The 18,852-nt window shown below is 45.2% G+C and overlaps 1 protein-coding gene across 3 annotated transcripts in view; it reads left to right on the top strand.

The window, feature by feature from the left end:
* Positions 1-18,852, top strand: part of SLC12A6 (solute carrier family 12 member 6) — a 72,009-nt gene that overhangs the window by 37,326 nt on the left and 15,831 nt on the right. For all 3 annotated transcript variants that reach the window (XM_088469906.1, XM_088469907.1, XM_088469908.1), the window contains 5 exons: positions 3,180-3,348; positions 3,987-4,182; positions 4,415-4,584; positions 4,990-5,121; positions 5,196-5,303. In XM_088469906.1, coding sequence (XP_088326032.1) covers positions 3,180-3,348; positions 3,987-4,182; positions 4,415-4,584; positions 4,990-5,121; positions 5,196-5,303 — 775 coding nt within the window. The remainder of the gene's footprint in view (positions 1-3,179; positions 3,349-3,986; positions 4,183-4,414; positions 4,585-4,989; positions 5,122-5,195; positions 5,304-18,852) is intronic.

Genomic DNA, 18,852 nt, shown 5'->3' with positions numbered 1-18,852 from the left:
GGCGTCTGCATACACAAAGTGATCACACGCCAAGACATAGTGTGCTGGATTTGCATACGCAGGGTGCGAGCAAATGCATCTAGCAAGCGGGTCTGAATGAGCTCCTTAGTTCCATCTCTCTAAAGAATGCTGCTCCAAAACTGGGCTGGCTTATTTAGACGTGGTTTTTTTTTTTTTTGGCAGTCTAATATGGCCTTTCCATTTTTGAGGCTTATGAATGGTTTGCACCATGTGGTGAATCCTCTGTATTTGCTCTTGTGCAGTCTTCTTTTTATGGTAGACTTGGGTAATGATATGCCTACATCCTGGAGAGTGTTCTTCACTTGTAATCAGTGTGACCGCTCCCCCCCCCCTCCCCACAGGCATAGGAGGCTGCTGCGAGCAGACTCCCACTGCAGCCCAAGAGGGAGGGGGGGGCGGTGCCGGGCCCCTCAGGCAAGCCCGGGCCCGTGTAATTAGTACCCGCTCCACCCCCCCCCCCCCCCTCGGCGCCCCTGTCCATCACTCTTGTCTATAGTGGACTTCCAGGCCTTTTAGTATTGCCGAGCTCAACAGTGCACTTTTTTTTTTTTTTCAGAATGTACCAAACTGTTGATTTGGCCACTTCTAAAGTTAGGTATACACCCGTCAGGCCGACATATCGTACCGCAGGTATACATTAGAGCAATGTTATGAAAGACTGAACAACCATTCGTTCCATCCTTCATTAACATGCGATATCGGCAGGTTTGCTGTGCAGCACATTAAACTTGACGACGTCACATGCGACCGCGGGAACGCACATATTGTACATACACATTGCACGATATGTCATTACATTACGATATGACCAAATATGACCAACGCTCCAGTGTGTACCGAGCTTAATGCAGTGTGTACCTAGGTTAATGTTTCTGCTATCTCTCTGATGGTTTTTGTTTGCTTTTGCAGCCTAAGGATGGTCTCTGTCACTTACATTGAGAACTCCTTTGACCGCATGCTGTGGATTCACAGCAACAGCTTCCAAATGCAATTGCCACACTTGGAATCAACTCTAGACATTTTGCCTGCTTAATTGATAAATAAATAATTAAGTAATAGCTCACACCTGTCCATGAAACAGGTTTTTTGTTAATTCACTAATTACTTTAGGTTCCTTTAAAAATGAGGGGGCTATATATTAAAAAGCTGTAATTCCTAAACCTTTCCTTTGATTTGCATGCGAATACCCTCACATTAAAGGTGACAGTCTGCATGTTAAAACCAAATTCTTTGATAAAGCCTTTGCAGGAGGAGGCAAAACTGGTTAGAGCAATTTTTGATTGTAAGGTTGAGTCTCCCATATCCAAAATGCTTGGACCAGGGGTATTTTGGACATCGGAATATTCTGTATTTTGAAATATTTGCATTCTATAATGAGATATCTTGGGAATGGGACCCAAATCTAAACACAGAATGCTTTTATATTTTATATACACCTTATACACACAGCCTGCAGGTAATTCTATACAATATTTTTAATAATATTGTGCATTAAAAACAGTTTGTGTACATACATGCAATTCATTTATGTTTCATATACACCTTATACACAGAGCCTGAAGGTTATTTTATAGTACTATATTTTTTAATAATATTGTGCTTTAAACAAAGTTTGTATACATTAAACCATCAAAAATCAAAGGTTTCACTTTCTCAGTCATGCTAAAAATATTCCGTATTTCGGAATATTCCGTATTGGATATGGGAGACTCAACCTGTACAGTAGTTTAACTAATTTTGTTACAGTTGGAACTCTATCTAATCATAACATCATATTTTATCTGCAGCAGGAGTATTTTACATATGATAAAGATATATTCTTCTCTTGAAGTTTGCATGCATTTGTATGCTACATATGTGCATTGCATTAGTGTGGTTATTATTTATACAGTATATGACTTTCCTTCAACTTTATTAGATATATATTTTTATTCTTATTTTTTCAAATATAGCATGTACGTATATTTTTATTATATCTACCATATCAGATGTGGAGTTTTGATTTTTAAAAACGCAATTCCTCATTAGATATGATGTACATATCCATTATATCACTGTAACATTATATATATATATATATATATATATATATATCTATAAAACATTTTGGCCCAGCCAGATTGTAAGGGTAAAACTGCTTGATGGGCTATGTGATCGAGGAACACAGCAATGTCAGTTTAGGGTCATTGTGAATGTAGAAAGCGAACATATGTAAAGTTCTGTGTGAAGGGGAGGTAAATAGTAGGGGATACGTTCAGTATCCCGGCACAGGGGATGCTGGTGCTTAGAATACCGGCGCTAGAATCCCCACACCTGTCAATCCCAGGACCGGCATCCCCACCGCCAGCATCCCAAAGGTAAGTAACAGGGTTGGGGGGAGGGTTAAGATTAGACACTAGGGGGAGGGTTAAGGTAAGGGACTAGGAGGGGGTTAGGTTTAGCGTTCGGGGAGGCGGAGGTTAGGTTTAGGCACTAGGGGGGAGGTTAGGTTCAGGCACCAGGGAGAGGGGGAGGGTTAGGATACCTACCGACAGGTGTCGATATCCTAACCCTGTTGGGATGCCGGCGTCGGGATTTTGACTGCCGGTATCCAGAGCGCCGGCATACCGTACCCATCCCAATAGTAGAATAGTTTATGGAGGTTATGTGGATGGTTCAGAAATTTGATAAGCTTACCAGTAGTGGTGAGTTTTCAGGGAATGTTTGGATGCTTCTGCGTGGAAGAGCATTCCACAGAGTGGTTACGGATTGAAAAAAGCAGGTAATGAGTGGATTAGAAACACAGGTCATGTGCAGAACGGAGAATTTGATCAGGGAGATATTTTGATACAAGTGAAGAGAAAGAAGTTCGCGTAGTTTTGGTTAATGCCTTTTATGTAAATAAGTATTTTATATTGTATTTAGTAAAATACAGGCAAGTCTAGTGACTGACAGCGGAGCAGCAGAAGATCTTGCAGGGAAAATCAGTCTAGATGCTGCATTCAAAATAGATTGTAGGGGTTAAGGTCTGTGTTGGGGAAGAACAGTTCGGAGACTGTTGCTAAGTCAATGCGGAAGATAATGAGTGCATGAATTAAAGTTTTTGCAATGTCTTGTGTGAAACATGTGTACCCTGGAGCTTTATTGTATATTTTATCTAAATATTTCCTTCTACCTAGACCCCAGCTCCTTGTCCTGGTAAAGCTAGACTCTGATCTCCATGTGTCGCAACCGCGCCTTCTCTCTTTTGCCTCTCAACTGAAGGCTGGAAAAGGTTTAACTATCGTCGGGTCGGTTTTGCTTGGGGATTACTTGGAGAATTATGCAGAGGCGCTGGCAGCAGAGCAGGTACAATTGTCTTCTTACCACTTTCTTACATGATTTTCGTTAACCCCTTTTTTATGCAGTTTGCAGAAAGTCACCACTCCCCACGTAGATCAGTGCTTTGTATGCATCCCCCCCCCCAATAATCTAAATTAAAATAATAACAAATCTAATAGGTCCTCTCACTTTACTTCCTTTCTTCCCATGCTCCTCCTCCTTTCCAACTTGCCCGGCACGGTAGACAGTAAAAAAAAGGAACCGAGTTTGTGTGTCCCTTCAGCTTTGGATTTTTTTTCTTTGGTACATCCAAAAAAAATCAAAAAACCTTTTCTCCTTCTGCAGTAGGGGACAGATTGTGGGATGCCCCAAAGCCACCTTTGGGGCATCCCACAATCAGAATTTTGGATTAATTCTTTAAGGTCTGTCTAGTGTCCAACATACATGTGCAGTGGGAGCTAGGGAGCGTGACAGACCTAGCTGGAGAGGAGGAGAACCCACCTGTCTGTGTATAAGCTGAGGAACTATTTAGGGAAAAAAATCAATGAAGTGTGAAATCCTGTAGATAAATAATATATTATTTATCTAATAGAGGTTGTCCAGAAATCTGGAGAATACGAAGCCGGAGTACTTGTTTATAGGGAATATATTTTCATGTCCTTCAGGCACTGAAACAGCTGATGGAGCAAGAACGAGTCAAAGGCTTTTGCCAGGTGGTGGTAGCACAGAAGAAAAGAGAGGGTCTGTCCCATCTTATCCAGTCTTGTGGTCTTGGAGGAATGCGACACAACACTGTCATCATGGGCTGGCCAAGTGGCTGGAGGCAAAGTGATGACTCTCGGGCTTGGAAAACTTTCATCAGTAAGAGCTAAATGTACTATTCTGTTTACTGCTATTATTGTTTTTCTTAATACAATAGATTGCTCAGTAATTCTTAGGACAATATTTTACACAGCCCTATACAAATAGTGAAAGGTTGAGAGACACTAAATATAACAGGCTTCAAAAGTAATTTGTTGTGCCCTGAAACACAATCTGTGACATTACATATGGCGCAGTGTCCCGCTTGTAACCTTCAGTTTTCAATTTCCAGCCACTGTTCGTATTACCACAGCTGCTCGCCAGGCACTACTTGTAGCAAAGAACATATCCTTATTCCCTGGATCTCGGGAGACTCTAGCAGAGGGTTACATAGACGTGTGGTGGGTTGTACATGATGGAGGTATGCTGATGCTGCTTCCCTTCCTCCTCAAACAGCACAAGGTGAGAATGAGATTGTATTATTCTCAATACCATTCTCTTCCTCCTACTGATCCTTTCACATTCATGTGCTTTTGTTGCAGGTTTATCCTATTGCACATCGGATGTTGCATTCCATGCTTTCATATGCCTCTTACATTATACAATTGTACATCGACCAGTTAATTCTAACTCATTACTTCTAGTGTGCATATGCCAAAAGAATCATTACTTGCACTCTATCTACTATGTTCTGTGTACTTAATAAATATGCTCATCTGCATTGTATCACATGAATTCTTTCTAAAAGTAGCTGATAATAGAATGTATAAATATACTCCCACTTGGGAGGAGCAGCCTCGTACTAACAACTTCTAAACTCATGCTGCTTCTTCCCTTATCTGTACTCCTATGGCGTGACCTGTCCAGGTGTGGCGGAAATGCAAGATGCGTATCTTCACAGTGGCCCAAATGGAAGATAACAGCATTCAGATGAAGAAAGATTTAGCCACCTTCCTCTACCACCTACGTATTCAGGCTGATGTGGAGGTAGTGGAGATGGTGAGTATAAAGAAACCAATGCTAATTATGAGATCACCGTCCTCTGATCTAATTTGATACTTTGTCTTGTGCAGCATGACAGTGACATTTCTGCCTATACATACGAGCGGACACTTATGATGGAGCAAAGATCACAGATGCTAAGGCAAATGCGCCTATCAAAAACGGACAGAGAAAGAGAGGTGAGACTGTTTGCAAGAGATGCCTGTCCGCAGTGAATGTAGATTTCCTAACTAGCATACCATACTGTGCTTCAAAATGAAACCTAAAATAAAAGTTAGAGATCTGAAGAAATTAGGGTGAAATGATATTCACAAAGTTACGTTGGTTGCAGTATCCACTAGCCAGCTCATAGACTTGGTGACGTCAAATGAAGATAAAATGAGGATGGAATTATACAAGATATATAACCTAAACCTTTGCTTTTAAAAAAAAAAAATCTGTTTTTGTTCATTATACAAATTGAAGGACACTGAATATACTGTGGCAGATAGTATAGTGGAGACATTTTGGACCCCCCAGATCCAACTACTGTACATCCACAATTAATAGGTTAATCAACCAAAATAAACAGTTTTATAATTTTTAATGAAACAAATTATTCCACAGAAGAGAGAAACATAAATATAGCAAGGAGTCCAGCCCCACAGGTGACAAAAAGCACATTGGCCCCCACATGAAAAAACAAACAAACACACATTGTCCCTGAAAGGGGGAAAAAAAAAACACACATTGTCCCTGATAGGGAAGACAAACACACACATTATCCTCCACAGGGAAATAAAATATACACATTGGACCCCACAGGAAAAAAAAAAACATAAATATTGGCAAACACACACAAAAAAAAAAAATAAACATAGATTTAATGATTGCTTTCACAGGAAAAAACATACATTGATTCATTGCCCCCACAGTCTGAAAAAAAAATAAAACAAACGTTGATTCCCCCCAGCCCCCTACAGAATACTGAGTGACCTCACCTGCTGGGCTGTCAGAGATAACTGCAGAGCTAATTGCAGGAGACCAGCCTTCAGTCGCTCCAAAAAGTACAGACCAGTGAGTGCCTCCCTCCAAAGAGTCCAGACCAGGCCAGTGGGTTGGAACTTGGTCCCACTCCCTCACCTGGACTCTCAGCCTTCATCATTGTCCTCAGCCCTTATCACCATACTCAGTCCCTCATCACCATCCTCTCTCATCATCATCCTCAGCCCAAAAGTTCCTCATCACCTTCCTCAGCCTCAGACCCTAATCGCCATCCTCAGCCCAAAAGACCCTCAACCACCACCACCTGCTTCAGCACGGACGGGGATGACGTGTGGCGACGTGATCTACAGCGTCACAACACCTTGTCGCTGACTGCAAGGTCACACAAGGCCCGTGCTGCATTTGAGCTACCTGGAAGAGTTCAGTGCTGCCCAGGCCAGGCGCGATGGGTATGGGTCCAGTCCCACAAGGGTACCCTCTATGGAGTGGCACCCTTGTCTGGCCGCTCAGCTGGAACTGGCCTCGAGCCAGCCCTGAGTGGTAGTAGCTTTCTGAATTTACCAGCAAAAGCTCATGCTCCTCCTCACCAAATCCCCCATTATCTGCCTAGGAAATTAAGTATTTTACTAACAGCCCCAAAATATGTAACTAAGAGTACAGATCAAGAGGGAGATGAGAAGTGTGAACGTTCTCGAACGATAACAGCAATAAGGAAAACAATGAAAGAAACAAAACAAAAACACGGATAAAAAGCGTAGGGCGAGGGTGTTCCCCATAGGACTGAGAAAAGGTTTTAACATAAGCACAAAAAATATGAGATATGGTAAGAACTTACCCTTGTTATCTCTATTTCTACAAAGTCCATAGGGTTCCACAGGATACCTTGGGGTATAGGCGATGGCGGCAGACATCCAGGCACCACAGAGTTAAATTTTCAGCCTCCCAGGATGCACTGGGGTCCCTCTCCTATACCCCGCCCCCGAGCCTCAGGCCACTCAGTTTCGTAACAAGCCATAGGCCGGAGCAGGAGCAAAAAAGAGAGAGAAGACAGTCTGGAACACACAAGAATCACATTCTCACCAGAAGGAGACGGAGAAACCGGTGACCAGATCAAAGCCCATCTGCAGTACAGGTGCGACAGGGCGGGAGTCCTGTGGAACCCTATGGACTTCGTAGAAATCGAGATAACAAGGGTAAGTTCTTACCATATCTCATATTTTCTACTTCAGGGTCCATAGGGTATCCACAGGATACCTTGGGGATGTCCCAAAGCAGTATCCTTTAAGGGTGGGGACGCTCCTGTGCTGTAAGGAGAATCCACCGCCGAAAGGAAGCATCCTGAGAGGCGAAGGTATCAAAAGCATAATACCTTACAAAAATATGGACAGATGACCACGTGGCTGCCAATCACCGCTGAGGCGCCACGTCGAGCTGCCCACGAAGGACCCACAGACCTAGTGGAAGAGATTTAATAGAGGATGGAACAGGAAGACCTGTGAATCCATCCTGCCAAAGTTAGCGTAGTGGCAGGTCAACCCTTTTTATGGAAACCAGAAAGGACAAAACCGAGAGTCTGATTTCCTAAATGGACTGGTACGGTCAACTTAAATTCTTAGCGCCCGTACCCCAGCCAAATAGGCCTCACCAGCAGACAGGACTGGGGAAGTAAAGGCAAGCACTGCCCTGTTCCTAGGAAAGATGAGAAAAAGGGAGGTCTACATGACAGAGCCTCCCATTCTGAGATCCTACTGGCCATATTAAGAGCCAGAAGGAATACAGTCTTAGCCGTAAGCCATTTGAAATCCACTGAGCCCAGTGGATCAAATGGCGGTCCTCAGAGAGCCCTAAGGACCACAGCTAAATCCCAAGGAGCCACAGGTGGAACAAAGGGATGCTGAATATAACGTACACCCTGCACAAAGGTGCGGACATCAGGAAGAGTAGCAATCCTACACTGAAACCATACTAACAGGACAGAAACCTGCACCTTCAGGTAAGCAAGGCGAAGACCGTTATCTAAGCCCACCTGTAGGAAAGCCAACCTCTGGATATCCGGAATACCCGAGGAGCCTAGCCTCTAGGGCGACACCTGAAAGAAAGTATACCATACCTAATGGTAAATTCTTGCAGATAAAAACTTCCGAGCTCTTAGCATGGACAGAGCCCCTGTTAACTATAGAGCTGGAAAAAGTCCTAGACCTTAAGAGGGCAGTCTCCACCGCCACACCGTCAAGGACAGACAACCCAGGTCTGGGTATCAGCCAGGATCCTGAGACAACAGGTCCGGGCGTAGAGGCAACAGCTTCGGAGTGTTAACTGAGAGGCTTCGAAGATCTGAGTAATAGTGCCATCTGGCCTACGCTGGAGCTATCAGCAGGAGCGTGCCTCCTTCTTACTATTACTGGAGGAAGAAGGGATAACGGAGGGACGAGGTACACAACTTGGAAGGTCCACTGGACCTACCTACGTCTATCAGAAGAGTCTCATCTCTGAAAGGCTCCACTTGTTCACCAGAAGATTGAACACCTCCTGATAAAGAGGACATTTCCCTGAATGCACGTCTTGACGGCTGAGAAAGCCTGCTTTCCATCTGAGGATTCCTGAATGAACACTGCCGATGACGGCAGGGATATAGCCTTCCACCCAAGCCAGAATTCGGGACACCACTGTTAGTGTCGCCTGACTTCGGGAACCTCCTAGGTGGTTTACATAAGCCATCATGATGGCGTTGTCATACTGTACCTGCACGGTATTTCCGTGGAGGACCTGTCCTGCATGCTGGAGAACCCTGAATACTGCTCAGAGTTCTCAGATGTTTATGGGAAGCGCAAAAACTACTGGTGTCCACCTGCCCTGGAACAAGTGTGGACCCGTCACTGCTTCCCAGCCACAGATACTGGCGTCCGTCGTCAGAAGGACCCTGTCCGCAATCCCAAAGGGGGTGCCCCTTGTTTAGGTGAGCTTTCTGCAGCCACCAGGCCAGAGAGAGACAAACCTCCGGGGAAAGCCTATTGACTTTATCCTATGGGGCAACCCATCCCATCCGGAGAGGATCAAGTTCTTTAGAGTGAGGCTGGGTACTCTCCACCATGTCGAACAGCGACATCCTGGAACCCAGGAACCACATTGCCAAGTGAATAGACACTCAGCGACTCTGCAGGCAACTGTGTACCTTTGCCTGTAATGCAGAGATCTTTTCCTCAATCACAAAGATCCTCAGATGTTGGGATATGGAGCATCCTCTGTGAAGAATCAGAGAGGACCATTTCCAGTTTATCAGTCAGCCCTAACGTAGCAACACAGATATTGTCCGTTGCATATGGCACTGAAGTATCTCTGGAGACCGTGGTAACAACAGGAGGTCACTCGGATAGGGTAACAAGCGGACCCCCTGCATCCGCAGGTGGGCTGCCATAACTACCATGACCCTGGTAAACCGTGAGGCGCGGAGGCCAGACCAAGGGGCAATGCCAGAAACTGGAAATGCTTATCGACCACTGCAAACCTGAGGAAAACACTGGTGTGCTAAGAAAAGAGGGATATTCAGGTAGTCACCCTGAATATATCCAACGACACCACAAAATCCCCAGGCTCCATTGAATGATGGAATGCAGGGTTCCCCTCCCGAACCGAGGAACCCTTAAGAATTTGTTGAAGGATTCGAGGTTGAGAATGTCCTGGTAAGACCCATTGGGTGTCTGTACCAGAAAGAGGATGGAGTAATACCTCATTCCCCTTTGGGGCAACGGAATAAGTACTATAACTCCTGCCTGGAGCATAGAGTGTAACACCCTCAAAAATTACAGGGCCTTGTCCTGAATTGACAGAAGACCTGTAACGAAAAACCGTCTGGAAGGCTTTTACCGGGAGGAGAGGACATACCTTCAAGAAAATACTTCTCTTACCCCAGTGTCCGTGGTGGTCAGACACCAGCACTGGGCGAACTGGAGAAGCCGGCCTCCAACTCTGGGGGCTCCCGAGAGGAGGCCCGTCCCGTGAGGCTGAAGGCTTATAGTCCAACTTGGGAGTAGGACGTCTTGTACTCCAAGCCTGTTCTTATGGCTGAGCAGATTTCCTGGCTACTGACTGTCTTGGAAAGCTGTATTTTAGACTTACCCTGGCCTCACAGGGCCGAAAAGACAAAGTCCCAGACCCTGATGGGACTGTAGCCGATGGCAGACACGCAGACGTAGCTGCTGCCTGCAGGGCCACAATTGCGTCCAGACGAGGGCCAAACAGGACTTGTCCCGTAAAAGGCAAAGCATTCCAAATGGAATCTGCGTCCGCTTTCCAAGAGTGCAACCACAGGGAGCGGCAAGCAGCTACTGCTGCCGAGGAGATTCTGGAAAGGAGTAGGCTATATGTAAGACCGTCTCATTATGAACGTGGCAAAGTCTCTAAGAATTTGCCACTATCCACCTGCTCTGCTGGAGAGTCAGTGTGCAGAGATCCAGTTACCTACTCAGTGTTCCATGGCTCTGGCCCCCCAGCACACGGCCATAGCCGGCCTGGAAGCCCCTCCAGCAAGGGAATATTGGATTTTAGATATATTTGCACCTTGCAATCTGAAACCTCCTTCAAAGAGGACCTGGAGGGCATGGGCAATGTAGCACTCCTCACTAGGCGTGTAACATGAGAATCTACCCGTAAAGGTAACTCCCATTCGGAAATGTAATTATCCGCTTACCCGGATTTTCCACGCCACCTCTAAATGATCCACCTGACCAGATAGAGGAATTACAGTGGCAACACCCTTATCCTTAAAGAAGGCATATTTGGATCTAGCCACGGGGGATATGTAATAACCAAAGCCGCACGGACTGCCCGTAGAAGGCCAGGTATATAGACTTTAGACCCAGACTACGCCTCCTTTGCACTAAGGGGCTCGTGTCTGAAAAAGTCAATAATGTCACCATCAGACGTCAGCCGAAATGGTGACTCCCCCTGTAAAACGTCCATCAGGTGCTATACCATTTGGACAATAAATTCACCCACACAGGCTCTTGCAAGACCTGGGGGGGCGAAAAACAGGATACACTGGGGTACCATCAACTGTCCAGGGACCCCTGCATGTGATGAGACCACCACAGGCTGCGATAACCCCTATGGGGAAACGCAGGGGGCGTTGCCCACAAAGGCTGTAAGCATCTTAGCCAGCCGAGGGCGGTCCCCTTTTTTGTGCAGGCACAGTGACAGAAATGGGGCGTGATATATAATACAACATGCCCTCCATAAACCCTCAGCGTCTACATATCCCTCCACTAACTGCACATGATATCAGTACATTATAGCTGGAAGAGGATATCCTTGTTCACTTTCCGACATGAGGAGTGTGAACGGAGCGTATGTGACCTCCCACACAGAAAAACCACGTTTACTGTGAGGTAATAAATACCCTGCGACACTGCACCGCAAGGGCTGTAGCAGAAGAACAGGGATAGGAAAAGGCTGACAGTCAGAAATGAAAGTACAGGCAAACAGCGCTAGCATTTAAGTCACATACAATGCACAGATAACATCCTGCATTACAAGCACTGTGATCAACTACACAGACCAGAGCCTGGTAGGAAACAGTGCTGCATACACTGACCTTAATTGAAGGAGAGGTATGCGGGGGACCCGGACCACAATGGCATCTGTATCAGCTTCCAGCAGCGTTTGCCATCCCCAGCACATGTAGTGAGAAAATGGCCACCGAGGAGCAGAGAGAAGGCAGGGCCCGGGGGAGGAGCGCTGACACAGCCCGCTCAGACCGCTGTGGAATGGCACTGTGCAGCGGGGGAGACGCCGGCTGTGAGACAGGGAAGGCGTTCTCCCCTGGCGTGCTATTAACCCCTGGGACGCCGCGCTGTACCGCACATGCTGCGGCCCGCTGTCCCTGGTGGTCTAGTGGAAGGCGAAGGATCAGTACCTGGCCCCACGCGCAGCCGGTCCCCAGGGAGCCCCCTGCCTGGGGACCAAACAGGACTGTGTTACCGGCGGGTGCCCACCGCGGGACCCCGCCTCTTACCTTGTTCCCCGTGCATCCGGCCACAGTCCAGGTAGCCGGGGATCACCGCTAGCTGTGACCCCAGCTACCTACCAGCATCCCCGGATCGGTACCGGCGTTCTGGTACCGGCGGGGTGTAGGAGTGGCAGCATGGACGTCAATACTGACTGTCCTATGCTGGAGCACTCTAGTTGTGCAGCCACAGCTGCGAAGAAATATTCAGGGGCCTTAAAAAGACCCCCCTCTGTACGGTGCAACTGGTCCGGCCAGGCACCTACGAAAACTAAGTGAGTGGCCTGAGGCTCGGGGGCGGGGTATAGGAGAGGGACCCCAGTGCATCCTGGGAGGCTGAAAATTTAACTCTGTGGTGCCTGGATGTCTGCCGCCATCGCCTATACCCCAAGGTATCCTGTGGATACCCTATGGACCCTGAAGTAGAAACACTGTTTTCTATGGGGGACATTGTATATACGCGGTACGTCTAAAAGCTGTCTTTAAGTGAGAGTATGCTTAGAAGTTTCAGGGGTTCAGCACTTTGTCATAAACTGCCATTTTTTGGATGCAAGGTATTGAATCATTTTGCACTGAAGAACAAGTGGTCACCCAGGAGGCACCCACCGATGTGGTGGAATGTGCTCTCACATTTTCATGGGCTGGGCTGTCCGGCTAATTACCAGAGTACTTCACCTTTTGATGCAAACCTACCCTTTTTGTAGAAGTTATTATTTATTTATAAGGCACTGCAAGGGTTTTGTAGCATCATGTGAGGGAATAATATTGACCGTATAAGCCTAATACAGATAGTCTATAAAGTCACATAGAATCATATTCACAGTGAACAAATAGCATAATTATGTAGAAAAGACAGAGGGAAGAGAACCCTCCTTATATGAGCTCACAATCTTTGAGTGATATGGGTGAGCACAATGGAAGAAGTGGGCAAAGATAGCAAAGTTAGGTGAAGGGGTGGTAAAATTAAAAAAATGTTTTAAGGACATACTTGTAGGCTAGATTAAATTCTAATGGAGTGAGGGAGACAGGGCCGCCATCAGGGGGGACTGCTGGGACTCGAGTCCCAGGCCTGGATAGAAGGCCGCCGCTGGCTCCTCCCACCGATACCTGGAAAGCTGCAGCGATAGAACTCCCAGAGGCTTGTTAGTGTCTGCCTTGTACAATAAAATCTTTTGCACACTGCTGCCTTCTCGTATCTGTTCAAGGACGTGCAACAGTGTAAAACATCGGTAACATCGATGCACATCAGGCAGTCATGCAGCTTACTAAAAAGGAAAAGAGTAGTATTACGGTGCACTAGTTGGAAAAAAATCAATACAACATAAAAAATAACCTTTATTAGATATTCATTAAAAATATATGTATGTTCTCCTTCGAAGGTAGAAGTAACGGCGAAGTAATTAAAAATGTATAGATCAAAGAGATGAGAATAAAGATTAAAATAATATGCCAAGGGTGCTTGCACACACTTAACTCGGAAGTATACTCCTTCAATTATCAATGTGTAAGAGGTATTAGCCTCCCATATGCAAAAGAACCAAACAGGGTAGAGTCAATAAATACGTAGAGATCAATCAAAGCTTATTGTTCTATTATGAGGTTATGATTTGCAGAAATAAATCTTATATCTGAAAATCTGTGTATTGACTGTTGTTTCTATAATTTTAAAATGAAAGAGTAAACAGATTAATATCAATTTGATGACTGGAATTAAGCCACACTTTAAGGGGTAATCCTGTTATCAGTATCTCAGGAGTAAGTCATAAGCAAACATAAAACTATGGGCCTGATTCAGAGCCGGACGCTCTGACCAGAGCTCTGAATCAGGGCCCTCCTACCTAAAATTGGAGCAGCCTCCTGGCCGCTTGCATAGCTGTGGGTGACCACCCACAGCATATGCGAGCGGCCAAAAAGATGGTTGCGATGGTCAAGACCATCGGGCTTGTGACGAGACCCTGCGGTAGGGTCTCGCTGCCGCAAGCCCAGGAGTGCTTTTGGCTCTATCAGAGCCAAAAGCACTCCCACTGACATCACTAGTGATGTCAGTGGGGCCGGACCCAGACGGTAGGCATTCCCATGGGAACGCCTCCGTCTGGGCAGCAACGCCCCCGGCACGCCCACCAAAGGGGGCGTGCTGTCACTCACCATCGACAGCACGCCCCCTTTGGTGCGAGACCCATAACGACGGCTTGGCCGTCGCTATGCGGGTCTCGCGCATGCGCACGACGGAGCTCCCTCCGTCGTGTGGATGCGCACTAGTACACCATCGACCCACTTGCGAGCGGGTCTAAATCAGGCCCTATGTACTGTGATAAATCGATATGATGAGCTATTGCAGTTTTGTCTGTCTGACAATCCAACAGAAAATAATCGGATTGATATCAATTTGATGACTGAGATTAGACCACAATTAAATTATATATATATATACTGTAATGATTAAATAGAACAAACTACTACAATGTTGTCTGGTTGAAAATCAAATGTTTTTATCCTAATGGTAAACGAAGTAATGAATATTTAGACCATTAAATGTTGTCTCTGTCATCAAGTAGTAGAATATAAACAGTATCAGTTCTGCTTTAGACACATTATGTTCAATTGAGATGTTGCAAATACGATAGTTCACAGTTAATAGCAGCTTATGATCAATTCTTCAGTATTGGAATGACACCTATTACACCAGGGATGGGGAACCTCAGGCCCGGGGGCCGTATAAGGCCCCTGGAATTATTTGGTCTGGCCCTCTGAGCTTTTTTCTGCTAGCCTCATCTGGCTAACAGGGGGCCTATAAATACACTCTGCAGCCAGAATGTATGCAGCAGTGCCGCCTGGACGCTTCAGACGGTCACACCGCTGCCCTTACAGCTGTAATCACTGGCGATTGTGGCCCTGTCCCCGTGTGACATCACACGGAGGGAGTGTGACATGCATCGGGCCCGCAAATAATGTTCTATATATCAAAATGGCCCTCGGCAGAAAAAAAAGGTTCCCCACCCCTGCCTTACTCCAGTGATTATTGTATATTCAGAGAGGCATAGTCTAAGTGGTATACCTCAATTGTGTGAGAAAAGGATAATTTAGATGAGCTAAGTGCAATTAATCTTAAGCACTCTTCACCATTATATTAGTAATGGCAGTATTTGTATCACTCCAATTAAATTAGTGAAGTAATATAGTGTGGCTTTCAGATGGCATATCAATTAATATAATATGTGACCCTGTTTAGCGGAGTCATTTGGGTGAGTAATAGTAACCACAATAATAATGATTGGATATTTCTCGACAGTGTAAATTGTTGTTCCCACAATGTTCATTAGATGTGATACTCATTAACAGTTATTGAATGTCTAATTATGCATTGCTGTTTTTCTGTGTTTCAACATTGTCTCTTCAAAAATAATGTTAATACTCATATATTATAACAGCAATATATAGTTATTGTCAGCTCTTTAGTGAGAGACTGACTACAGTGAGGTAGATATAAACACAGGATTTGTTTTTTAATATAGTGGCAGCATCAAGCTGCTGTAGTAACAGTCTGCACTTGTCACATACACATAATTATTGGAAGCTGTGTATAGGTGACTGTCTATATTACATTAGAACGTAGAATATGCTTGTGGTATAATGATCCGGCAGTGCTTGAATTATATAGCATCCGCTTGTATTACCACATGCAATCAATCACCGTCAGTTAGATATCGTCTGCTTTATGATGAGAGCATTGCACTTGTATTTACTGTTGGCTGATTTATGAATTGCTGTTCCTCTGTGTTACAACATTAACCTCCTCAAGTATAATGTTAATACTCATATAATTGTTTATAACAACAGTATATATTGTCAGCTATTAGTGAAAGACTAATCACACTGAGGTAAATAGAAACACAGGTTTTATAATTTAGTATAACACCAACATTCAGCTGTTGTATTGACAATCAGCACTTGCGAGTAACTATCCACATTGCATTAGAGCATAGAATATACTTGTGGTACAGTAATCCAGCAGTGCTTAGATTGTATGTGGTAATTCAAGCACATGCTATACAATCATTGTTAGTTAAATAGCGTCTGCTTTATGATAAAGACATCGCACTTATGGTTAATATAATGAGGTAAGAGCAAGCGTGTGGGGCTCCTCCTGGCATCATACGATGCACATTTCGCCTTATGGCTTAGTCATGCGGCTTGTAAGTAGAGTCTGACCAGCCACAAACACTGCAGCTCTCCTGACAGACATATGGAGATCGCAATGGCAAATTTATGCATATTCATGAAACAGTATTTAAACGGTCCAACATGTCTGCGTTTTGCTATTACCACCAAACACCAACTGCCTGTCACTCACTTTGCGAGTGTTAATCTGTATGAGCGTATTCGCAATAGCTTTCACGCATGCACAATTGCAAACAATCGCTCGATCTGCGTATATATCGCCATTGCCAAAAAGTTCTGAATCATGGCCCTCATTCAGAGCCGGACGCTCTGAGCAGAGCGCTCGCTCTGAATGAGGGCCGTCCTCCATAAAAATGGAGCGTCCTCCTGGACGCTCGTATAGCTGTGGGTCACCACCCACAGCTCATACGAGCGTGCAGGATGATGGTCGCGATGGTCTTGACCATCGCGACCATCGCCAGTGCGACCAGAAGCCTGTGGTCTGGGTTTTTCGACCACAAGCCCTGGAGTGATTTTGGCTCTATCAGAGCCAAAATCACTCCCACTGACATCACTAGTGATGTCAGTGGGGCCGGCTTCAGACGGTAGGCGTTCCCTCTGGGAGGCACGCCCACCAAAGGGGGCGTGCTGTCAATCAACATCGACAGCACGCCCCCTTTGATCAGACACAACGAGCGAAGGAAAGTCCTTCGCTCGTCGCGTCTGGCGCATGCGCACGACGGAGCTCCCTCCGTCGTGCGCATGCGCAGTGCACACCATCGACCCACTTGCGAGCGGACAGCCGCTTGCGAGTGGGTCTGAATGAGGCCCCATGTCCTTAGTCCACATTTTGTTAGGCATTTACCCCAACTGAGCAGGAGCAGAATGTGTTTCTTCTTCCACTTACACAGCAAACCTTTGGGGAACATAACTATCTCCCATGAAACATTTTTCTTCCAAGTAGTTTGTAGACCACAAAACCAAGTATTTTCTTTTAGACTAAGGTTTTGAATAAATTTGAAGATACAGTAGCTTGTGTTATCTAAAAGTATCTTTACAGTGACGACCTAGCAACATAGGGCCTGATTCAGCAGGGAACACCTGATAATATGCACGTAATCATCCGATTGTTTCTTACTGCGCATCGAACTAGCCATTGAGATCGTGACAACGCAGACCCATCGCAGAGTGATTGACAGGAATTGTCGTTTGTGGGTGGTGACGGGGGGTGGTCTGCAAATCACAGGCGTGCCAATGCGTTTGGACGCTGTTGCATGGGTGTGCATAAATTATCCACTGCGATGCCATACGCAGCCTGAGGCCTCATAGCGTGCGCTGAAGCAATTCCTGAGTAAGGTCTGACCTACTGCAAGTGTGCATGAGGCTACGATGTGCTGTGGTGGCATTGCGATGAATTGACATACTATCGCAGTTGAACTGCGTGCATATAAGCAACTGCATTCTTTGCTGAATCAAGCCCATAGTCCTTATACCAGACATACATTATGCAATTATCGATGGATTTGATCGTTGGTTGGACGCATTTGGCAGTGTATGCAGCCGACATTTCCCCTGTTCCTTTACAGAGGAGAAATGGGCCTCACTCTTTTTTTTTTCACCAAGTGTATGGCCACGATATCTGATGGGTTCAGGCATGTCAGACAAAATGTCTGTCGGTCTGACAGGCATTTTATCTGGGAAAATCGGCCTCAGACTGCACACCCTGAACATTATATATATATATATAATTATGTATGTATGTATATATATATATATATATATATATATATATATACACACACACACAAATCATCTTGCGGTCCGGCACTCTTCCTGTGAGGGACAACTCGCTTCGTTGCCTTCAGCAATAAAGGAATTTTCAAATCCAGCGAGAAAGCTGCGGCACTCAGAGACTGGTGTTTCAAATAATTGTATTGAAAGGTGTCACATAATGTAAATCCGACGTTTCGAAGCTGTAAGCTCCTTTTTCAAGGTGTGAACAGAGGTTACCTGGATGTGGTGGGTAGGCCCATAATCTTAGCCAAGATTATGCCAAAAACCTCTATTTACTGCAAAATGTATTTATTTATATATAATCAGTTAATTGGAGTTGTGCACTTCTATTTCTTCTTTGTGTATATATCAATGGTCTCCATATTTTCTATGTTATCCAATCAGTGCATTGCTTTGCACACCTGACAGCTTGAGACACTTTCCACTCAGACTAGCACCCCTACCACATTGGTTTAGAACATGTAGCCTGGCATTATAATCTGCACACCAGTCAGAGGCACAATATAGGTAAGTCCTGTAAATATTTAGACTGTGTAGTACAGCTTTGGTTCATTTTTGGGGCGTGGGTCCCCCTGGATTGCTTTGGTTGATCTGCTTCAGGGCAACGCATTATAACACAATTTTCCTATTGAACACATTTAAACACTTCACTGTCTGTTTTTTATATATGTATTTCACTTTTTTATTACTTATATGCAGCTGCTCTTAACTATTTCCTTTACACTTCACTTTTCCCATTAGAGCGGTGCCTTGGGGTGTCCTGCGCTCTGAATTTGAACCCTAGTATGTTA

The sequence above is a fragment of the Taudactylus pleione genome, unplaced genomic scaffold (genome assembly GCF_031769625.1).
Source record: "Taudactylus pleione unplaced genomic scaffold, aTauple2 ptg000095l, whole genome shotgun sequence".
NCBI classification, from domain to species: Eukaryota; Metazoa; Chordata; class Amphibia; order Anura; family Myobatrachidae; genus Taudactylus; species Taudactylus pleione.
The sequence above is the reverse complement of the archived record's forward strand: the minus strand, read 5'-3'. Positions and strand labels throughout refer to the sequence as shown.